Genomic DNA, 24,912 nt, shown 5'->3' on the forward strand with positions numbered 1-24,912 from the left:
ACTTCCCTCCTTGCGCATATCTTTGCAAGGAAAAATATCAGATGAAGAATACAGAGTAGCTCGGCTCACCCAGCTAGATCTCTTAGATGAGAAGAGACAACAAGCCTATGACCATCTCACAGTCTACCAAAATCATCTCAAAAGGAATTTCAACAAGAAGGTGCTCCCATGACACTTTCAGCCAGGTGACATGGTCCTCAAAGAAAACATGAAAGTCCAAGCAGATTGAGAAAGAAAAGGCAAGTTTGAACCTACATGGCTTGGTCCTTATGTTGTCACTGCTTCCTTTGGCTCTGGAGCCTATCAGTTATCTACACCGGAAGGAGAACTCCTGAATGATCCCACTAACATCATTCATCTCAAGAGGTTCTATGCTTGAAGATCCTTGGTATACCCAGCTTTTGAAAAATACAAAAAAATAGTAAAGAAAAATAAGCGTCCAATGGTGAAAACTTGGCAATTCAAGTGCCTTGGATAGGTACCTTGGTGAAAACCTGGTAATTCAGGCACCTTGTGTACTAAGATTAATCCATTATCTATCACTATCCTATCCCTCATCTATCCACCCACCATCCCATAAACACACCTGCTTGTTCCCTTGGTGTTCCAACCAAATATCCAAAATCTAATGGAGCTTGTAAATACCTCCTGTACAGCTTGTAAAATCTTGTACCTCAGCTTGTAAAGTCTTGTACCAAAGTTTGTATTATACCTTGTAAATCTTGTACCATACCTTGTATATCCGAATCTTGTCCAAAGTTTGTACCATATTCCAGCCTGTAAATAATTTTGTATCCTAGCTTGTATACTATCACGTGCACACACAAAACCTCATTTTCACTTAAGCTTTTCGCAAACCATCTACCTATCCACCTATCACCTATTATAGACATCCCATCCTTCACAAACATTTCCATCTCACAAAAACCAAAACATGAACAAACTTATACATTTGTAACATATCTTGGTCCATCAGCTTGTACATCCTCTTTAGCTTAGTACCATTGTATCTATCCAGCTTTCGTGTCAGTTCCTCCTTGATCAACATCTTGTACACATCGCACAACCCTTGGTTAGCTATTCCAATGCATCCTTTAGCTAGATTTCCTATCACCAAGGTGTTATCCTTCTTAGTTCAGCTTGCTAGACGCATCACTCATCCAAATCCACCAGCTTAGGTGCTCTCTGATAGGTCCTTGCAGGATATAGCTTTCCTCATGTCTGATCTTGGTCCGTTAGTACCTCATCCTACCCATCTCATTGGAAAATAGTTCTCTTTTGGATTTTCACTTTCTTTTGATTTGGAATCTTCCCTTTTGGGTCTTGAAATATCTTTTCCAAGAAATCTTTTTGTTCCCTCCTCAAAGTTGCCACGATCTTCCATATCATGGTATGCTGCGAATGGGGCAATCTGGGCGTAAGGTCTTGATCAAGTCTTTTGTTTGTTTTTCTTTTCTTCTTGTGGGTTACCCAGTGTCGTTTCCATGCTGCTTCCTATGGGATTCATGTGTGATATTGGGGCAATCCTTGCGTTTTTGTTTTGAGTCAGTTCGTTAGTCCTCTGGACGGTTGGTGAAAAGGCCTTGATGTTCTTGGTAACCTTGGCAATTAACCAACAGTCCTATAGCAAATCTAGTGCTCAACTACATGGTGGTACTTCTCTTTGAAGTATCCCCCCGCTCAAAAAGCTTCAATGGATTCCCTTCATCTCCATTATCCCCCATCCATATCCAGCACCTATCCCAGCTTATGCATCAGTATCTCTTTGGATCACTCCTCATGCTTGGCTATAGGGATCCACAATCCTAGTCTTAGGGATCCACCAATCAAATCAATCCACCAAGCCTCATCTTTCAAGATCCACAATCCTAGTCCTAGGGATCTCCGAAACCCATCTTCTGCCAATCTGACTCTTTGAAATCTTGTTGCATCAGCTTTATCATCCCATCATCCCTCCCCTCCTCCATGGATTACTTCTATAGCGCTCCACTCCTCCATCCTCCCCCCAATCTTGAAAAGTCTTAAGCTTTCTTTACTCTTGGGCCTCTGATTTCCCTTTATCATTCTCCCGTAGTGAGAGTTTGAGCTAATTCAGCCCCTTCTCTTAGCCAATTTGAGTCTCCTTGCTCATCTTGGATTCTTCTACTTTTCAAGAAGCCGTCGAGCCTCATTTCTCTCTTCGCCACCTTCTTGAGGGGGCATCATCTAAGTCTAGTCTCTCCTCTTCTTATCCGAGACTGGGGAAACCTTGTTGCTAAAACATCTTCCTCGTGTCGTCTTCATTCGAACTTCTTTGAAATAGTGTTGTCTCAACACTATGTCAAAGAGGGACAAAATGTAGACACTTAAATTTGATTACATTGCTTTGGTAATCCTATTTAGTTATCTCTAAAGACATCATTAATTAAATTTCTATTTAATTAATCCTTTGCCATCCCCTAGCTGATTAATTTAATTAATCATCTATAGTCCTAATTGATAAATCAAATAACCTATTATTTATCAATTAAATCCTATTCTTCTATCTAAATCCAAAATCCCCATTTATTAAATAAATCTATTTGATAAATAAAACCCTCAAATCTAATAACCCTTAACTTATTCTTAAACCCTCTTTTTAGCCTAATCCACCCCATCCACCCATACTAACCTAGCTTAGCCACTAACTCACCCACCCTCATGAATGCCATCCACTTGCAAATCTCTAACATCCCTAATATAATCCTAAACCCAAGCCAAATCCACTCCCTAATGTTTTCACATTCCCTAAACAAGCTTAAGACTTTCTTAAGCCAAGGAAAGTCAACAATCTCAACTCTCTCCAAAATATCCCAACCACCCAACAATGAATGCTCTTACAAAAGCCATAAAGACTCTTACAAGCTCTTACAAGCCATAATGAAGGTTCTTTATGAAGATATTATCGTTTGAGCCTCCTTTGTTGACTCATCCTTCCCCTTTCCTCCATCCACTCACCTTGTGACATGTGTCACTCCCTGATTGGTGCTAAACAAGCACAATCCATGTGCTCCCTTTTGAGTGCATCCTAGCCCTCCTTAAGCTTTCATATTTCCTTCCATCTTAGCCCTCCATCCCTCAAGCCCTTAGCCTATAAATTGAATCCCCTCCCAAGCCATTTCATCACAATCTTGGAGCTAAAGTTATAATGCCCTTTTAAGAGCCAAAAGCCATCAACCATACCCTTATGATGCCAAATTGAGAGCTCACAAAGCTACCAATTTGCCATTTTCCATCTCCATTGAAGCTAGTTTTTGGGAACCTTGAGCATACATCCCAATCCTTAGACCCATCTACCAAGCAAGGAGCTAAATCCTATTGGGAGAGTCCATTCATTTGGCTCACATTTCCAATTGGGGTTTCCTCTTTAGTCTCTCATTTATGTTATGGTTTATATGCTAGTTAATGCTTTTGTTCTTTTGATAGATTAGTATTACTTGCTAACATATTTCTCATATACATTATTAACCCCTCTTGGACGTGAGTTAGGGTTATGCCCTCTTTTAAGGGGTTTGGAGGCATTTTGGGCTCATTCCAGAACTTGATTTTTGCGCATTGCTTTGTTGTTCTTCAGAGGCTGCCAAACCTGTGGAGAAGGAGACCCAAGAATGTGAGTTTGTAGGTTTCCAGGAAGGCTAAGGATGGGATTTTGAAGCCATTCCATGTGCATGCTCATGCAGAGTTTTCCTTTGTGCTGAACAATGCAGATTTGTGAGTTTTTGGGTGTGTTTTTTGTAAGAGTTTGGTGTTTTTAGTTGAGTATTTCATATTAGTTTGGGTTTCTGCTGTATTTCACACTTTTAAATGTTAAAATAGAGCTGAATATATATATTTGGATATGATTATACTTTTGTGATAGATTGTTAAGTTTTTGTGGTGATTCTGGGCTATTTTGTGCTATTTTTGGGAGCCCAATGAGCATTGTTTTGTCCTCCGTTTGGGAGCTATTGTGTGCATGTTATACAGATTTGGAAATGATATTTTATAGGCTGTTATGCTGCTCAAATTTTTGTAAAAATGTCCACTTTCAGATTTATTAATAATAGATGAAGCTGTGAAGCTTTTGGTACTATTTCTGGCATACCCGATTCGGGGTTTATTGAGAAATTGGTGGATCTTTGAAATATTGTTTGTTTGATTTTAAAGAGCTGATTTGAGGCTTGAAATATCATATAAAATTAGAAAAAGGGACATTTCAAATATGCCACTTTCTGTAGTGATTGCTTTAGCTCTAGTTTATCCCTCTGATCCTTCCATATACTTTGGGAAATCCTGATTTTCCATACATTCCATATCATCATATTAGTTGCCTTGGATGCAGGGCCGAGAATGGTTTTCTCAGTTGTATAATCTTGGGGCAGTATTTCATCTATACCTTTCTCAACTGTTAGCTTCATTACGTTTGCAACCCATTGCCCTGTATTTTTTTCGATATTCAACATAGTTTCAATATTTGCCCTTTTGGTCTTAGGAATCTTTCCAAGTCATTTGCTTACCATATTGGCCACTGGTAGAGTCATTGGCACTATGCTTCTCTTCTTACTCACTGATAACTCAAACTAGTTCGGGACATGAGGATTCTCTTTGGGAGGAGGAGTCTGTAGCATAGGCAATGAATTGAGTGCCATTGTGCTCAAAGTTTTAGCACCTTCTATTACTTGTTGAGATCGTTGTTTCATCTCATCGATCATGGATTCTCCTGTTCCTTCTATTTCTTCTTTTAAGCTCCATCTTTGCTGGTTTTTCATGAGTCTCCTTCAAGCTCTTTGTCTGCTCCTGCTTCTTCCTTCTATGAGAATGGGTCCACTTGACTGAAGGAGGGAGTTGAACTGAACCTTGAATAGAATGTTCAGGTTCAACACCTGACTTTAGCTTTCCGATAGCTTGAGAAGGAACAACTTCATTAGAACCGAGAGAAACTAAAGCTGAACTAGAACTACCATGAATTCTTTGCCCACTAGGAGCCATTGATCCTGATTGCTTCTTGTTTATGAGCCATTGCTCTGTTCTAGTTAGGACAGGTAGGGTTCTGGTATGCAGGTCGTCTTCCTCTGGCATTGTCTAGTTAATCTTTGGCAATGGGTAAGCTTCCACTTGTTCAATGTAAGCTTGGTCAATAACTTCTTCATCTATTTTGTTGATTACCCCAGAAGTATCTAACGGGAGATTGAAATTCTTGATTTGTGCTAGTGACAAACTAGACCATAGCCTCATCCTAACTTCATAATCATCCTAACAATTAGCCCAAAAATCTTCTGAACGGAGTACATGAGGAGCAGAGGAATCTAGCTCAGAGTATTTTAGGGAAAACTCTTGATTGTTAAAGTTAGGTTTAGCATAATAGGTTAACATGTTTATGGATCTAATCTAAGCTTTAAGTTTAAGGGCATCTTGGATTGTCCTACATTTGTAATGTCTAAGTTCAACAAGGAAGGTGTAAGCATAACCTTTCCAAGTTTTATAGTTCGTTTCAACCTCCGCCAATTGTCTGCATATCTATATCAACACAAAACGGTCCAGGTAGTGCCGAGGTATGCTTAGAGGTTTTCCCTCATATTCCTCGATCCTGAGATAGGTGAATTTCGAAAATTGAGTAAAGAAACTACCATAAATATCAATAAACTAAGTGGCTTCCTCTATTAACCTCACATTCTCTTTCCCTTGCAATTCAAACACCAATTTGGCCAGGAAAGTGTCTTGGACTATTTTGAAACCTTCGAGATTTTTACTCTTCTGCAAGAGACGATAATACTCATAAATGGGCTTATGCTTGGATTCTAGTCTGAGTGTGGTAAGCCTTTCCGTTCTCTGTCGTAAGCTAGGATATAAAAAAAATAGGAGGTCATATAGAATTTAGACTTTTCAGAAGCTTGAGAGAGTTCTTCTTGCAACCTAGTAGCTATTATAGCCGCCCAATTAATGAACTTATCTTCCCCCAAAATAGTCTGGATGAAAAAGTACATCCAATTCTCCCACTGAAAAGCATGAGAGTTCCCTTTCACTCTGTTCAGTAGCATAATGACATCCCTAACCTCAGGGATCATGTGTTCTCTAGTCAATGAACGTACAAGGTGGGAACCTGCTCTCTCAGATTTGAAAAGCCAACTTTTTTGATGTTAAATTTAAAGAACTAATAGTCCAATCTTCAGAAATTTCACACGAAAAAATTCTTAGAGAACCCATGATAGAAAATCTGCTAACATACACCAAGACTTTGCCATTAAAGCCTCGAACACACTTTTTAGTTGCATTGTATCTATCTCTGCATGCTAAGACTAATTCAGGACAGGGAAAGGCTTCTAGGAAAGCAAACACTTGCAACAGACCACTATTTGAGACTTTTTGAGATATGGAACCGGGTTTTGGGTTTGCAAATCTAGCCAATAATTTTCCCATGTCCTCTTTAGCAAGGAATGTGTCTTCCATGTCAGGCAGGATACTACTTATAATGGACTCCCAAACCTTATCAGGTAGCTTTGGGTGGAATGGAGTGGCCATGGTAGGAAAGTTAATCAAAACGAGATGAAAATGGAAAGAATGCACAACCTTAAAATAATGCAGAAAGAAATGACACCTAAAAGATGAAGGGCTAGAGACTCACCGTGCTGAGTGCATGCAAACATGCAGAAACAAAAAGCTTAAGCTATTGCCGCGTACATCTGGACGAGGCAAAACAATCTCTACCAAAAGCAAAAATGGTAGGGGAATGAAAACAAGGTGACTTCCATTTAAAACATTAAACCCATGTGTGGGTGGCTGACAAGACTGATGACGGGACAAGTATTTCTATCATTAAAAGCTCACTCAAGTTGCGTACGTGTCACGACATGCCTTACCATCATTACCTTTAACTCCCAATTAATACAAATCTTTTCCATAGATACGGTAAACATTGTGCTTTTGCTAAGCTATCGGCTTGGACACGTGGCACCAAAGGCATCAATATTTATGACCAAGTGAACACGAACAATTGAACTACAAAATAGTTCAATAGTTGTGATATATTGGAAACTGCACTCATGACGAGAGGCTAGACATGAAGTTGAACTCGTAAACTTGAACTTTGAACAAAGTTTTCAATGTTCAAGTTCAACTTCAATGATGAGCAACAATATCCGTGGGACGATTTACTTTCTTGACTCGACCAAGAAAACTGATGAACTTATCAACCTTGAACATTGAACTTTTTGTGTTTGGAGGGACTAGCACTCTCTAATTTATTTGACCCATGGACAAACATGGGAGGACTAGTAGTTTTGGGAGCCGACGAAGCAGTGTGGAAAATAGTTAGAAGATAATTGCTTTGAGGAAGAGTATAGAATGACTTAAGCATCATCAAAAGAGGTTTGAGGATAGGTTGTTGGATTTGGTGATGGTAGATAGGGTAGCGAGATACATGGTTTTCATTTTTAGACCAGCTTCGAGGATGTAGGCAAGAAGGCTTGAGTTCTACCCTACAGGTGTTTAGTATGTCACCACTTGTCTTATCAAGAATCATGATCGAGGACTTTCTACAAAGGGACATGTAAATGTATTAGTGCCACTAGTGGTCAGCTACACTGAGTTATAGCAGGTAGAGGATTCCAAAGTTGTTGCAGATAGTGTAGAGGTAGATGATGCCAATATTACCGCTAAGTGTCTAGACTCTCTTGAGGAGGTATTTTTTATTGGAGATTATGCAGAGAGGGTGAGAACTAGTGTATATGACAATTGTCACAGTGATGATTCAATGCAAGAAGCAGTGGCTTCCCCAGGTGGGATGATGCATGTATGGAGTCAACCATTTATGATGTTAGTGATATGGGTGTTATGATGGAATTAGTGCATGTTGGTTTGTGTTCTGGCATTATTTATTCACAACATGGTATTGATTCATGTATATAGGTTCAGGGGGCAACAATGGATATTCAGTCAGGAGTTGTGGATACATATAGTACGGATACCCTTCATTTGTTTGAGGATTCTATGAGCTGTTGCGTGTTTGATGATATTTACTAGATGCTAGGTGATGACTCTGAGGAGTTTTTAGATGGGTGCCACAATCGATGTCTTTAGGGACTTACTATTGAGTGGGAAGTTGAAACATGTGAGGAGTTCGATACTGCGAGGGCTTGAGTAATTGTACCTTGGTTATTGATGTGTCAAGGACGAGAGTGCACATGATGTTAGTGATCACAGGGTGAGCAATTTAGATTCATTCTCCTATCACAGTACAATTACTAAGGCAAAGAGCTTGTATAGGAGTTAGGGGTTACATAGGCTTGATGTAACTAGTCAACTAAAGGCGAGTAATAGTGATATCTCTTCAGCTCTTGAGCATTCTGATGCTATTCATTAGATGTTAGCCCATTTGGTTGGGGTGCTTCTATGTCAGATGAGCACGGTGATAGTAGTCTTTCCCCAACAGAGGTTCATGCGCTTTGAGAGGCTATCAAGATCTTGAATTATAATTAACAATTGGTAGCTTAGAGGGATTACCTTCTTGAGTGGTGTAGTAGGTGTTATTAGACATTGTTAGGCAAAGAGGAGGCGGTTGAGCTCATCCATGGGCTTGAGGTGACTGTGGGCTCTCTGAAATCTACTATGTTGGCTTTCTAGGAGTCATAGTCACGGTTGGATGAGGTTACTATGGAGTTGAAGCGTGTTCAGTCCATACCAACCCCAGATCCAGTTCAAATTTAGATAGTGGTGGTTGGTACTGAGTTTACTTACATGGGTAGGGAGGATGGATGAGGTGATGGGTAGTTATATTTGTTAGGTATTTGTGTGTAGTAGATATAGAGGAGATGAGAGCATCCGTGATGGATTGCAGAGTGATTCATATTTTGCTAGGTTCTCTTGTAGTTAGCATGGTAGTGGTGGACTCTTCAGAGGGATGTGTGCTAGTTTCTGACACCACTACTTTTCAGGACTTGGGTAGGGTATCACTTGTGGAGATGAGCTTTTATGGAGATTTTCTTCCCATTGCTAGAAGTGAATCTCTTTCTTCATCTCATATGGTTGGTAGCATTGGTCAATTGGCAGTGCCACAATTACTAAGGATTCAAATTTGAGTTGATGGGGAGAAAGTTGATGTTTCCACATATAATTTCTACTGCATAGAGTCTTTCATGGAGTATCTATTGGAGAGTTTGGATTCATCAGAGAGACACTACATAGCGACTAAGGGTACTCTCATCTAGGTCTCTCACAGTATTTGGTGGTTGGTGGGAAAGATTGTAGAGGGCTTGCATACATTGCTTCCCCATAGGGTTTTTGTGGTTGGCTTTGTTGAGAGGGTTACATAGGATCCTGATTGACCAGTAGTTTGGAATTAGAGATTAGAGCCATTTTCTAATTCCCAATTTGGTTCTGATGAGCCTCTAACTTAGATCAGAGCTTATTATGAGCATTGAACAATGAGTTCTCATCATTTCACTTTTGACACATTGGTTGAGGATTTAGTTTCACATCAGCGTGAGTTGGCTCTAGTTTCACTTTAGATCACTTACTAATTGATGCACCCAGGACATCTTAGTAGATGTTGGAGTGGTTCGAGGAACCTAAGGTTGTTACCATCTCCATAGTATGGTTGGGTTTGAGTGTCAGTTGGATATGGACTCAAGTGTTGATAGAGTTTGTTTTAGTTAGGTTGAGTTCTAATGAGTTGTTTCCATCATTAGTGCTACAGTTGGTTTTCAGACGATTTTGTCATCTGTATTAGTTATTTTGGTGCTGGTGCTACAGGAGTCTGTTGTGCGCGACAAGGACATTACACAACTTTACTCCTGGGATTTGGGTGGACTGTGATGTTTGTTTTGCTTTGGGATTGCTTGGGGACAATCAATCTTAGGAGGGAGGACTATAATGGCCCCATTTTGGGTAGGTCTCTGTAATTGGCTTGGTAAGTTCATCATCGCGACCCTTGTGAGCTGACACTAAGATATGAGGGTCTTATTTGTGGACTTTCTATTTTTAGTAAGTCTATTTTGGGCAGTTGCCATATTTAGTAGTGTAGTTGGTCATCATCTTCATTAGATGGAGCTATTTAATTGAGGGGTTCATATTTATTATTTAATTAATGAAGCTTGATAATCATAAAGGAACTTTATATAAATTAATGTTATATAATGGAATTGTAAAGATGAAGCTTCCTAAGTGAAAAGTGTGAAGAAGTCAAATGCCGAATTGTGTCATAAATATGAGCCCATTTGGAGAGAAAAACATCTAATTGTCTATCGCACTGTAACTTCCTTGGTGAGGGTTTCTGAAGGTTGTGATTTCTCTGTTGCATTGTTGAGGTATAGTGGAATTGGTATTTGCATTTGTAAAGAATTGTTTGTGACTTCTCAAACTATGTCTACTATAGTTGAGAAGTGCAGAAGTCTGAGATTGTCTTTTGAGTTGTGATTACTGTGGTTGGGTGGTATTATTGTTGCTATAGCTAATTGTTTGCATATCTGCAAATTGAGGGCATTACATATGACATGTAATTGGTTGAGCTGGGCATATGCAATTATTAGTTACAGTGGGAGGTATATTCTCATAGACATTGTATTTAATGGGCGGTTGAGTCTTTTAAATCAATGCAAATGGCTCTGAGTGTTAGGCTCTAATTTGTCTTCTGATAGAGTGCCTCGACTGCTGTATTTTGGGTACTAGTGTTATCTGTACCTAGGTGTTTGTGTTGTTGTAAACTTGGGCTACTGTTGGAGGGGTTCCGAATTGCCTCTCATGAGGACTAATTTTCCTTATTAGACTATTGTATTCTGACACCATATGTGGGTGTTAATTCCCAAAATTCAACTCCACTAATTTGGTATTTTGGCATTGTGCTTGTCTTGTCTGTACGTTGAATGCGACTATGCGCATTAGTTTTCTTACTACTACATAACAAATCATGTGACAACAACCAATACTAAGCATACCATTTTTGAGATCGGGGTCCTGGTTGCAATGTTGACAGTGTTGGTTCCCAAAACCGCAGATTGGAAATCCAAGAGCTTGCCAATTCTCTGACAGGATCCCACAATCAGTTCTAGCCAACAAATGAGAATCACCTTGATTCCCTTGCACTTTAGGCTTTGCTACACCTAGGTGAGTAAACCTTCACCTCAAAAGTTGATTGCTTGGTTCATGGTTTTTCTATAGTGAATTTAAGCTTTAATGAGTTCTTTAGGTGGCAAGGTCTTTGAACTCGATTAATATGGAGTTATGTGATAGTTTGAAATGAATGTTTTGTATAAGGTTTTTAACAATGGATTTGAGGTTTGTAAGAAGGAATTTATAGATTTTCTGACTTCAAATATAAATCCGATACTTCAATGATACAAGACCAGTGGTCTAGCTTATTTGGGCAATAGAGTCAACTACAATGAAGATAATAACATACAACTTTATAATGTTCTATACACATAAACTATAAACAATTTAATAATAATAAAAAAAATATCAAAAATATAATACACAATTCTAAACTACTCCTGATTGTGCTTTAACTCCTAAAGTTGGGGAGATAGATTGGACATAGATTTAGAAACAATTAAATATTTCACAAAATCTGTGATCGAGTTTAAAATGGCATAGATGAGCTCGTCTACTAATATGAAATAAGTTGTTTACAAAATTAAAAAATGATTATAAAGGATGTAGCAACTACAGTTTAAATCTCCATGGCTTTAATAAAAATAAACAAAGGGTCTTCTATTTTATTATAAAAATAAATGAATTTATATTACAGAGTCATATTTAAGCTCCTTATTCCTCCATACAAATAAATATAAAAAACTTCTTTGGAATGTCGAATATGTTCTCAAATATGTTGTTGTTATTCTATTTATGTTAAGGTTGTAGCTTCAATCGGATTGATTTTACCATGAGATACGTTGTTGATGGTAAATCATCATTTAGATAAATATCTTATATATATTATATATTATATTATATATTCTAATATAATATATTATATATAGAGAGAGAGAGATGATTATTTATATTACTTAATATATATTAATTAGTGATGATTAACTGTAGAGACATGTCTCCTCTCATATTTAATAAGCCTTCAATTTGCATTTGGAACACAATCAATACAATGACATTGTTAGTACATTTGCAACGATCCTAGAAAAACAACATGGTATTAGAGCCAATTGCAAATGTAAGAAGAAAACAAGAGTTAAGGAATTGTATTTGGATGAGCTGGTTGCACGGAAATGTGATGTTGAGACATTTCTAGAAATTTGCGATAATTGTAATCTCAGATCTGAGAGGAGAGAACCAATATTTGGAATTTTGAATAATTACCTACGACAGATTGAAGACAGTGAATTATGAGCACCAATTTTCCCAATGTAAAGGATATATATCTAGACCATTGATAATAACTGGACAACAAAATAAAGAGTCTTTCAGAAAGCAGCCTGCAAAATTTGAATGTTGTGTAAGTAGAGAGGAACATTGTAAGACACAACAGATTGATTAGGCAGACTAAAAAGGAACACTTAGCCTAATTATAAGAAGGGGAAGGGTTGGGAACGAAGGTTTAAAGTTTGACATGGAGGCATCCAGATGTACTAAAGAGGAGAGTGAATTAGATTTGACAAAAACATTAAAAAAAAAAAAGCCACTTACTAGAATGCATTAACAGTAAGTTGGGCCAATAAGAAGATAGGAGGAATTCGAAGACAAATCTTGGTATCATTTTTAGAGAAGTTAATCAAATGACAATCAGAGTAAAATTAACAATGCTTGGACCTATTATATATTTGTCTCTTTAATAATTTAAAGATCAAAAGCTGACATTTGTGTCTATAAATGATAGTCTCTATATTTGGCTGATACCAAACAAAAATATCAAAGAAAAATAAACCACTTGCTAGAATGCATTAACAGTAAGTCGGGCCAATAAGAAGATACAAGGAATTCAAAGACAAATCTTGGTATCATTTTTAGAGAAGTTAATCAAATGGTAACCGGAGTAAAATTGACAATGCTTGGACCTATTATATATTTGTCTCTTTAATAATTTAAAGATCAGAAGCTGACATTTGTGTCTATAAATGATAGTCTCTATATTTGGTTGGTTCCAAACAAAGAACCAGGAAACCATTCAAACCATTGTAACTCCAAGAGTTTCATCACTCACGCTCGAGGACATCAAAAGTTCACATCTAAGGAATTGTAAAATAATTCTTAGTTTGAATTATACTACATACATCCCTATACCATCTTTATTTGGGAGTGCAAACGAATTAGGAGATATCAAGGATAATATCTATAGACTATCCTCAAATGTCATTGGATGACATATTAGCGAAAAAGATAAATAACATAGAAAACAGAACATAAGGGGAAGTGCAACAGAATAGAGCCATCATTGTAATAGCCAATATCCATCTATCATTATCTCTTTGGAGAAAACTCATTTTTTGGTTAGCAAGATAGCTTGAAAGGAATGGCAATATCAAACATAAGTAGAACACCCACATCACAATCAACTTCTACAATATTGTGATGTATTGAAACAAAGATATCAATGCCATAACAAACAATAAACTGTGACAAATAAAGAGTTGTGTCCAAATTATATATGAAGAGAAGTCTTTTGTAATATAAAATCAAGCCCAATTCTTATGGCACTGGACAAGGGACATTACAAAAAAAAAGGCTCGAGGATAATGAAACAAGTTGGAGATTTAATAAGCAATATGGTCTTCATATTGAATGTGCCATTGAAGTGGCAAGTAATTAAAGATTACTTTATAAATCGATAACCCAAGTGAGGGGTGATAAATAAATATAAGGATAATGAAATATATCATTAAGAAACATACAAACACAAACAATAAAACACTTGACAGAGCAAAGAACTAGGAATATTTTAGAATATTTGTAGAGAACATCCACGAAATGGATACACAAGTATCAATTATTAGTTGACTATCATATATGGTGTTGTAAATTCCATCAGATTACCCACACCAAAGGAAATGATGATATGAGGAATAATAACGATGAGGGATCATTTATGAGAATAGAACTTTAATACATTCCTTAAGATACGAATTGCATAGAATGAAATTATCACTCATGAGAACTAAGTATTACTAAATAGATACTATCACTGAACAATGTTGTTGGAATGAGTGGGAATTTTACATTGGAGAGGAATAATAACCAATGTTTCATTTCCATTATTTGACACATGGACCTTCATCATTGGAGCAACCTGTATCAAGAACGTTAAAGCAGAGATAAGTATTATATTTACTTATTGTAGTCTCTCTCATATTTGTAATTATATGGGCATACTATAAGAGTTATTTGCCTTGATCTTTTCTTTTGTATTTGATGTTGGTCTTGTAGGAAAGAAGAATGACACATTAGGCAACTTATGATAGTAGCTTAAAAGAAGTTGTGATCAGGTTGGATAAAGTGAGGCTCTTGAAGCAAATATCTTTGATGATTGAGATTATGAGTATCCGTCTACATTAAGAGGGAGTATGACAGTTCTTTGAAGGCAACGAAGGAGCTTAGAAGATTGATACTCAGAGGGAGTCTAGAAATACGTGTGTGTGACTACATGATTTTGATGGGTCTATTCTTGTGCGCGTCATGAAAAAGTATTGACTTATCACTAGAAAGTGGAAAGAGATATAAGATTCAGAGTGAGTCTGATAGGCATCCTTGGGGAAGAGAGCCTTGGGGGAAGAGAGCCTCTAAGGGAGTAACCACTGTACCTGACTTCCCATGATCATTGTTTAGAGGGAGAATTTTGAGGTACAATCCTTTGTGAATGATATCTTCCATATGAGGGAGAGGTTCGAAGTGAAATTTCTTGTAATACATTCTTCTCTATGAGAGAGAATTGAGGTGAAAGCCCTTGTACCACCCTCTGACTTGGTTCATGGTGGTCACTATTTTGCATATGATATGCAATGAAAGGTGACGATCATTCATTGACATATATAAACAAAAGGTAACCATTGTAAGATGATGATCTTATAAATGGTAGACTTGTTATTATGACAAACTTCCTAAAGTTGTTGTCTCTCATTGATTTTACCATGAGAGACATCGTTGATGGTAAATCTTCATTTAGATAAATATCTTATATATATAATATATAACATATATAATATAATATAATATATATAGATAGTTATTTATATTACTAATATAAATTAATATATATTTACTAGTGATGATTAACCGTAGAGACATGTCTATTCATGAGACATGTCTCCTCTCATATTTAATAAGCCTTCAATTTGTATTTGGAATACAATCAATACAATGACATTGTTAGTACATTAGCAGCGATCCTAGAAAAACAACAATTTATACATATTCACTCTTATGTAAGAGTTGTCTCTTAATAAAAACACCATTTCGGCTTATACCCCTTAATTAATAATCTAATGCACCGATTCACCTTTGACATTCACAAACTTATATTATTATCAAAATAATATAATCGGGCTTTTACTCTTTTAATTTGGCGATAATATTTATTTATTTGATGCTATTTCAATGTTTTTTTGATGAATAGTCCTTTTCAATTAATAAAATTTATTAAGATTACAATTCACAAAAAAAGGCCGGGGGATACAGGATCACCCCGTGAATGAGTTCAATCGGCCAAAGCCGGAGCAAACAACATGGCCGCAGCCAGCAACTATACTATTCATCAAAAAAAAAAATATAACAACCTCATGCTACCAAGGCAGTACCAACAGAGGGAGAAGGATCATCTTTATTTGAAAATCTCCACGCATCAGTGGGATTGTAAGGTGGACTAGGAACAGTCCAGCCGTCAGCAGCATCTGCAGGATCTGGGGTAGTTGCAGTCTCCGCATCCTTCTTGTCTGGCCATGGAGGAGAAATTGCCAAGGCCAGCCGGGAAAACTTGTCAGAGTGCGCCCGTCTAGGGGGAGGAGCCGGAGACCAGCCAGAAGCCCGCCCAGGGGGGGGCCGGACTAGCCCACGTGGTGGGGAAGCGGAGCGGCGCCTCCAACCGCCATGACCACCGCTGGGAGAGTGATGGCGGGGACCTTGAGAGCGCGGCGTGTGAGAATGGTGGCCAGAGGACTGGCGTCTAGAACGGTGACCGCGGGATGAGGAAGCATCAGCTGAGGCCTCTGGAGGCACTCTGGCAACGGTACAAGGAGCATTGCCCCAGTGGTTTAACAATTCTTGTAAGTGGGCAACCTCCAGTGCAACTTTATTAACTTGCACCTGTATCTACATAATGACATTGTTACAAATGCATGCCTTAATGTACATTGCAATGTTAACATCCAAAAAACTGCATTCCTATCTTTCCATAGAAACGATATGATTATCGGACCTTAAATATATTATTATTATAACTGGTCATGGCTTTCGTTTTATCTTCGAATGTGTTGGCTTTCCAGAACTTTGAATTAGGTAAACTCACAATAATTACACCTCTAAGAATCATGCTAGGGGAGAGGACCCAGTAGTTGAACACCTTAACTTCATGCTTATCAAAACCTTACGTAAAAATTTCAAATCGCTCCCAATTTTTTACAGTAGCTTACTTGGCGAGTCACCTACTTATAACTAAGGTTTCAAGTCCACGTCTTCTGTTATGATGCCACATCAGCATGCTTTTTGCCAAGTTGTCCAAAACAGGCCAAAAAAAAGTGAGACCAATAATAGTGCATAAAAGGTACCCATAGTTGAACAGCTGATGTGGCATCACATCATTGGTTACTTTTTAAAACAAAAGGTACATTTTCATTCAATTTTGGGTAATCATCATTGTACTAACAACTTTAAAGTCACAAGTATTGGTACAATTTTTTCAAAAAAATTGAACATTAAGTGAACAATTACTATCACAACAATTGGAACCCGTTCACGACTGGATCCTCTCCCCTACCATCAATTTTTCTCTTCGTTAGAATCATCTTTGCGTTTGCATCCAGCGCTTTCACCAGGAATGAAAAATACAAGAGCCCCTTTTTATTACAGACTCATGCTCATGTCCAAACTCTTCCACTATGACTGCTGGGACTTGCCGCCGATTCATATGGAGGCTGTTCAATATAATATACTCATTTTAACATCTTCCTTCGATGCCATTTGTAATCGATGCTTTAAGAGTAGTTGCTAAAACATGTACCTCATGCTGTGTATGAACATCGTAAGTCCTATTTTTGTTCAAGGGTAAATGACAGTGAGAATATGTCCGTCTCTAATATTCTTGCTGACTGGTGATTTCTCTTCTCGTGTCTCTATATATATACTTCATTTTCTCCTGCGATGTCCAGGTTGGCTTAATAGCAAGACACATCACCGTTCAGTTGTAAACATAGTAAATATTTCGAATGCTTCCATTACTTGGCAGAGTGTAATATTTTCTTTGTGATTACATTCATTGCCGTATACCATATTTCCACCGCAAGGAGTATGAAGCAATTCTTTTAGCAGAAAATATATCCACATACCCATAGCAGCTGCAACTGACATCCTCAAGATGGTTGGAATGAGTCTGAAAGGGAGTTGCATATATGCCATTGCAATTCTAAATACATACATGCTTTCAAGGAATCTAGAATACAATAAGCAGAATCAGGAATACTATAAGCAGACTTTTAACTTTGAATCTGGAGATGGATAGGTTCATTCATTCAACTTCAGCAAGGATGCAAGTGTAGCTAGATACATCAAAGAGTTAGTCTGTCAAAATTTGACTAAAGGTGGAGGATAGAATTTGGAAACAAGTGCTGAATTATGAGAATATTTCATGTTATTGCAGAAGATGCTCCAGGGTGGGTCATATTGTATTAGAACTTCAAATGCAAATCTGGAAACCCCCATTCAACAAGCAACAGGGTGGAGATGAATTTAGAGTCTAATAATAATAATTGCTTCAATACTGTATCCAGACATTGGTATTTTTCAGTGGATGATAAGCATTGTTTTTTATTGCTCACTTGTGTTGAACAGCGCTGTTCCAATCTGAACTCACTGTTTTTATTTATGTTCATTAACTTCTTAATTATCCTCATCTTTATTTATCAATAACAAAACTTGATCAAGTCTCAAACTTTAGTTCTCAAATGGATGCCCTAATTTTTGCAGTGCTGGTAATTTGAGAAGCTATAGTTGGGTTTTGGGAGCATGACCCCAGGCTGCTTGAAATGGTTGTAGCGTTTATTAAGTTCCCTTATATTATTGTTAGTGTTCTTTTGGGAAACATAGTTGGAAAATTAATAATTTGCAAACTGGTTGTTATTGTTTATTGATTTTGCTATATCATTGTGAAAGTAATAAATGGAAGTGGAACCTATTCAATGTTGTTAATTTTGATATTTCATTTCAGTCAAGTAGTGCCTGCAAACTATAATTAACATTGACTAAAACATTCACCGCATATGGTTAATCATTAGTGTGAGCTAGTTGGTTTATTTCAGTGTTAATAGAGTATGCTTATAAATTGTTTGACAAAATGTCAAACAACTAAACTGTGAAGCAAACTGGTGTTTGTTGAAGTTATAATCAGCTGGGGTTATTACACTCTATGAGAATTCAATCAAGCTAGGGAGTGCTCCTATGCAAAGCATTCCATGTGTTATGCAATGGAATTGATTACCATATTCAATAAGAGATTAACAAACAAAAAACATCAATTGATAGGCTTAATGGCCAGAATTCAGTTAAACCTAACTTCTCTACTATTGATTTTCTATAACAATTCCCAATTTATCACCCTATTAAAGAAGATGAACCAACAGCTTGCAGCCTTGTATGTCATATCTATTTACCAGAATTTAATCAACCCCGATCTTTCTCCTATTCAAAACATCCAATACTTTATATAACTATTCCATTTGATCACCTTGTTCAAGAACAAAAATCAACAACGAGATCTTGTTCTAGACAGCCCTTCTTTACAAGATTTTTTTAAAGAAAATTGTCGTATTGAATAAAAAAATCTGTGTTACTTGGGGATGCATCCTCATCCTAAAAATCCCCATCCCCATACCAGAAATGTTTCGGTAACTTGGAGATGGCTAGGGGACACCCCCACCCCCTCCCTCTTTTCTGAAAACTCTTGGGAAACGTTCCGAAAACTTGGGGACTTTGGGAAAAATTTTGCGGGACATTTGTATGTCCTAGGGATGGTTGGGGATGCCTTGGAAGTCCCCGGGATAGATGGCATTCCCGATTTGATAGACAACATCAGCACTCGTAAAATATTTTTCTTTTTTAATTTTAAAGTGGCCCCCTCCTTCCGAGTTCACCTTAACATGCTTAGAACTGTTTGGTAGTTAATTCCTGCTATTTGGGGCCCCCCTCTGATTAGTATTTGATAACATTGTGTTAAGAATTATAAAATTAATATTGCTGTTATAGTTATGCTACACGCTTATAATTATATAACAGACTGTTTGTAGGGTGCTGAGAAAGTCTAAAAAGTGCATTAAAAACCTAGAAAATGCATCCTTATGTCATTTTCTGGCAATACATCAATGCTTGGTTGGTCTTGAGTTGTTCTTTGTCCTTTGTGGAAGATATGGTGAAATATTGGAAGTTGCATCAAGATACCGTCTTACTATAACAAACCGATATCATGAGTAGAATTTTATAGAGGGCCTTGTATTCATATTAGTCCACTTACAATGAATTGGAAGTTTAGTTTCAAAACTAAATGATAGTAGTGTGTATCAATTTGGAAGGTGGATTATTGTCACTGTTACAAAGGTGCGGGGGGATGTTGAGACGAGTTTCAGTTGCAAGAAAAATTTGGGGACGTCGGGGGAACGATAGTGGTTTAGGGGGGAGGTTGCGTAGTATATATATATATATATATATATATATATATATATATATATATATATATATACGACAGAAAATGCTAGTTATGAAATACTAATTCAATATGACATACCAAATATAGTTGAATATAGAAAATTGAAATGTGATTCACGAACCATAAGTTCAAACTTGAAATTTGAAACTTCATAACCATTACCAATGACCATTGAACTTTAGTAAAATAATTAAACTTTTAAACATAATAATGATAATGATAAATGAAAAATTCAAAAAAACAAACCACACATACTACCATATAAGTCAACCATTGACTATCAATTTATCAAATGACAAAGATGAAAGATTCAAAATTCATTGTTTAAATATGGATATCATATATCATACAGATGCTCATGATGACAGTGAGCCGAATAGTATGAAATAGTGAAATGAAATAATGTATCATAGCCATATCAAAGTGAGCACAATCAACAAAATGTCAATAATGAGAATTTAATCATCCCGAGTGCTCTCTAATCATCTCCTATACCAAAGTCCTCATTAAGCCAAGAGGCTTTCTACAGTGGAAGCATTCATCAATGTAAACTTTTGAAATTTTTTATAAAATTTGACGGTCATTTAACCTTCAGAATTATTAATAACTGCAAAAATTAATAATATAGTTATGATGCAAGAGACATGACACGATACCGCTTGCCTTTCCTCTATGATAGGTAAGATTATTAGCTTATATATATAAAATAAGCCGAGAGATATCCTTCTGAGGTGCCTATTGCACTGAGTCAGATTATGAAAATAGGCGCCTTGAGAAGGATATCTCTCGGCTTATTATATATATATCATAGTAACGAGAATCACCCAAAAATTGCCTGAATCGGCGATTCCTCGACCAGATTCATTCTGGGCGATTTTTTTTGCATCGTGAATCGGTATCTCCGATTTCTGGGCCATGAATCACTTGAATCGCCGATTCAGGCGATTCATGTAAAAATCGCCAAAATCGCCTTTACAAATCGGCCATGAATCGCCTGCGGCATGTAAAAAGGGAAGTTGAAATTTTTTAAAAATCACCTTTTTTTTCACTTTGTTTTTGACCTATTCTCTTTGTTATAACCCTAAAGGGCCTTCTATTTGTTAAGCATGAGTAGAAGAGAGGAAAAGTGACAGAGAAGAAGAGAAAAGAAAAGCCATAGGTTTCCAACCGACAAGAAGGAGGAGCACCAAAGAGATCAGCAGGCCATTTGGGGAGCCCATCAATTGCTTTGGGAGCATTAAGGAGCCAATATCAACACTCCTCAACTCATTTGCAAGAGGTAAGTGCTTATTTTTTTCTTGCATGTTAGTGTATTATGCATTTTTTGTTAAATTTTTAGTGTATTATGCGTTTTTTGTTAAATTTCTATAGTTTTCAAGAATTTTAGTGTAAATCTTGAATGTTCTTTATTTTTACTAAGTTGCAAGCTAGGGTTTGTTGTTTTCTAATTTTTATTAGCTTCAAACTTTGATATTTTACATAAAATTTTTTATTGCAGCAGCCTTTACTCTCATTTTTCGCAAATTCCAATGGGTAAAAAAGATGAATGTTGGAAATATAATGAAGAGTTTCCTGGAAGAACCAAATATCAAACAAAATGCATGTTTTGTAAAGAAAAAATAACTTCCGGGGGTATTTATAGATTGAAATTCCACATTGCTGCTATACTTGGACACGATGTTACAGTTTGCACTCACCAAACTCCTGAGGCAAAACGCACTTGCTTAATGGCATCAGAAAAAATTGAAAAAGACAAAGCAAATAGGAAAATGCAAGTTGAAGGGTTAAGGGGTATTGGCTCCCATGTTCCTGCATCCACAGCCGTATCCACATCTGCATCTGCATCAGCTTCCGCATCCGTAGGTTGTGTTGGAGAGGGTTCTTCTAGGCCTCCTTTTTATCCTAGTTCTTCTGCTCATGCTAGTGCTAGTGCTAGTCAATCACATACTGAGATAGAGTCCCACACCAACCTATTGCAGCCTAGAGTGCGAAAAAACAAAATGGATAGTTACTTTGTGCCCCGCACTACTCCTAGTTCCCAACCCACGCTTGAGGGCATGGGTTTGAACAAGGAGATTCACGATGCTGCCAGAAAGGAGATATGCAAATTTTGGTACTTTTGCAACATTCCATTTATTGCAGCCAGGTAATTGATTCTTTTTCTTTGTTTTCTTTAAAGTTAAAATTAAAAGTAAAAGTAAAACTTTAATTATATCTACTTGTTTTATAATTTGAGTCTTTGACATCTAAACTTTTATTTGTGACAGGGCTCCTTATTGGCAGAATATGATAGATGCGGTTGCTATTTGTGGTCCGGGGTTTAAAGCCCCAACTGAGGTTGAGTTGAGCGGATACCTCCTGGATGAGATGGTAGAGGACATGAGGGTTGACCTCGAGGAGAACCGAAAGGAATGGATTGCAAAGGGTTGCACTATCATGATTGATAGTTTTGGACCGATAGGAGGAATAGAACACTCCTCAATTTTCTTTTATCCTGTGGAGGTGATTGATCATTCTACTTTCCTACATACATTGTAAATTTTGATTTGTTGAATGTTAATTCGTTAATGATCCATTTAATATTATAATTCGTTGTTTTGTTACTTGTAGGATATACCATGTTCATAAAATCCATTGATGCTTTCGCACATGTGAAAAATGCCACATATTTATGTGAGGCTATTGAGGAAGTTATAGCAGAGGTGGGGGAACAAAATGTGATCCAGGTGGTGACGGATAATGCAACAAATTATGTTGCAGCAGGTAAACTTTTAACTTTGCAAGTTTTGAAAATAAATTTATTTGAATTTTGAAATTTGAGTTTCTAATTGACTTAAAATTGTTGTAGGTAAACTTTTGATGGAGAGGCACCCCACCATATTTTGGTCCCCTTGTGCGGCACATTGCATTGACCTCATGTTGGAAGAAATTGGCAAACTTGAGTTTGTCAAGTCATGTGTGGAAAGGGCAAAAAACATATGCAAATTCATTTATAATCATGCATTTGTCCTTAGCACAATGAGGAAGTACACAAAAGGCAAGGAGTTAGCTCGCCCAGGTATCACGAGGTTTGCCTCGAATTTCATCACCTTGCAGTCCTTGTTGACATTAAGGGATGGATTGAGGAGCATGTTTGTTGGGTAGGAGTGGATTTTCTCTTCCTATGCTACGACCACTGTAGGGTTAGATGTGGCGGATTGCATATTTGATGAGGATGGTTTTTGGAAACCCACTAGAGAAATCCTTAAGGTAAATTTATTGCCATTTAACATTTAGTATTTTGCTTTTACTTTAAGTTATATTTTTTTATATTTAAGTTTTGACTCAATTTTTTTGTTTTACTTTATATGTAGGTCACTGAGCCCCTTGTAGCTTTGCTACGAACTGCTGATACGGAGAAGCCCTCTATGGGCTACATTTATGAGGGCATGGATAGGGCCAAGGAGGCCATTAGAGCCCAATATGCAGGAGTGCAGGAGAGTTATGGCCCTATTTGGGACATCATCGATAGGAGATGGCAGAATCAGCTCCATCGACCCATCCACGCAGTAGCTTACTATTTGAATTCGGCATTTCGTTTCCGTCCTGAGTTCAAGGCGGATGCGGAGGTTCTCACTGGCTTATACACAGTGATTCAGAGATTGAGTAGCGATGAAAATAGCGCTGCTGCGATTGTTGAGCTGGACCAGTTCAATAATAAGGAGGGGCCACTTTTCTCTGGTAGGATGGCCATAAATGCTCAGACAACACTACAGCCAGGTAAAAATTAAATAATATATTCAATGTTCATGAATCTAGATTTTAAACTTAAAGTTGATTATATAATGCATTAATTTTAGAGTTGTAATTTGTAAATGAGACTAATTGTTTTTGTTTTTTCCTTATTTCAGATAGATGGTGGCAAATGTTTGGGGCCACAACCCCAAACCTTCAAAAAATTGCCATCCGCATTTTGAGTCAGCCGAGCAGTGCTTCTGGATGTGAGCGCAGTTGGTCCATGTTCGAGCACATCCACTCGAAGAGGAGAAATAGGTTGACAGTGTAGAGGTTGAATGATCTTGTCTTGTCTTAGGATTGGGCAGATTTTGGGTGCTGACTCCTCTCTGATCATTCTAGAGGAGATTGATCCAGAATCAAAGTGGATCACAGAGACCGTGGACCCAGTCTTCACTGAGGAAGACCGCGCATGGGTTGACCAGGTGGATGTAGAGGCTGAGGCTATGGCCAGGGCAGAGGAGGCAGCTAGAGCACATTTAGGCATTAGTAGACGCACACACGCAGGCCCTAGCAATGTTATTCATCAGCCCATTGCCCATGCAGGGGACATGGCTCGGTGGTCCTCTAGGACCTACCTTACATGCCTTTCTCATAGGCAAATTGGATACTCAGAGGCTGAGGTTGAGGCTGCAGCAGAGCTAGAGGATGATGATGAGGATGATGAGGCTTGAGCTGGAGCCTTGTTTTTATATTTTGTTTACACTGTATAGATATTGATAGTGATACTGAATCACTGATAGACATATGTTTCAAACTTTCATGGATCTTCATCTTAGATTTATACATACATTTATGATTTGATGTCTTATAGATCTTCATGATTTCATCTTACTGATTCTATGATTTGAATCATTATGATCATTTGATTTTTATTTACTTCAGCTAGCATACAATTTATATTTTAGTACATAATGATAACATAGTTACGTATGTGATGGATTTTATGTTTCATGTTTATGTATGTTAGATTCTATTTGATGATGTTATAGTGTTTTTAAGTTATATTCAATAAAGGGTGCATGAAATAAGTCTTAAATTGTTAAAATCTTTACATTTAAAAGATTTTTTCAAATTTGCCGATTCACCGGCGATTCACCCCCGATTCACGATTTGATTCGGCCGTGCCAATTCCGATACGATTGCGATTCACATTACTTTGATATATATATATATATATATAATATCTATAAGCTAGTGACTAGAACTAGTAGACTCGTTGTGGGTAAGATCCTCATCCTCCAAAAGAACACCAACTAGCCCTATATTGGCTTCTTCTACATCATCATCCTCAT

At 37.3% G+C, this 24,912-nt stretch overlaps 1 protein-coding gene across 1 annotated transcript; it reads left to right on the plus strand.

Annotated features, from left to right (window-relative positions):
• The first annotated feature begins 21,843 nt into the window (after positions 1-21,843).
• LOC149531843 (uncharacterized) lies at positions 21,844-23,939 on the plus strand. The gene is made up of 3 exons (XM_089808407.1): positions 21,844-21,989; positions 22,111-22,268; positions 23,926-23,939. Exons 1-3 carry the CDS (start codon positions 21,844-21,846, stop codon positions 23,937-23,939), a joined length of 318 nt encoding a protein of 105 aa, XP_089664533.1.
• Positions 23,940-24,912: the final 973 nt, after the last annotated feature.

The sequence above is a fragment of the Cupressus sempervirens genome, chromosome 11 (genome assembly GCF_028749045.1).
Source record: "Cupressus sempervirens isolate cs-2001-9-10 chromosome 11, ASM2874904v1, whole genome shotgun sequence".
In the NCBI taxonomy this organism is placed as follows: domain Eukaryota; kingdom Viridiplantae; phylum Streptophyta; class Pinopsida; order Cupressales; family Cupressaceae; genus Cupressus; species Cupressus sempervirens.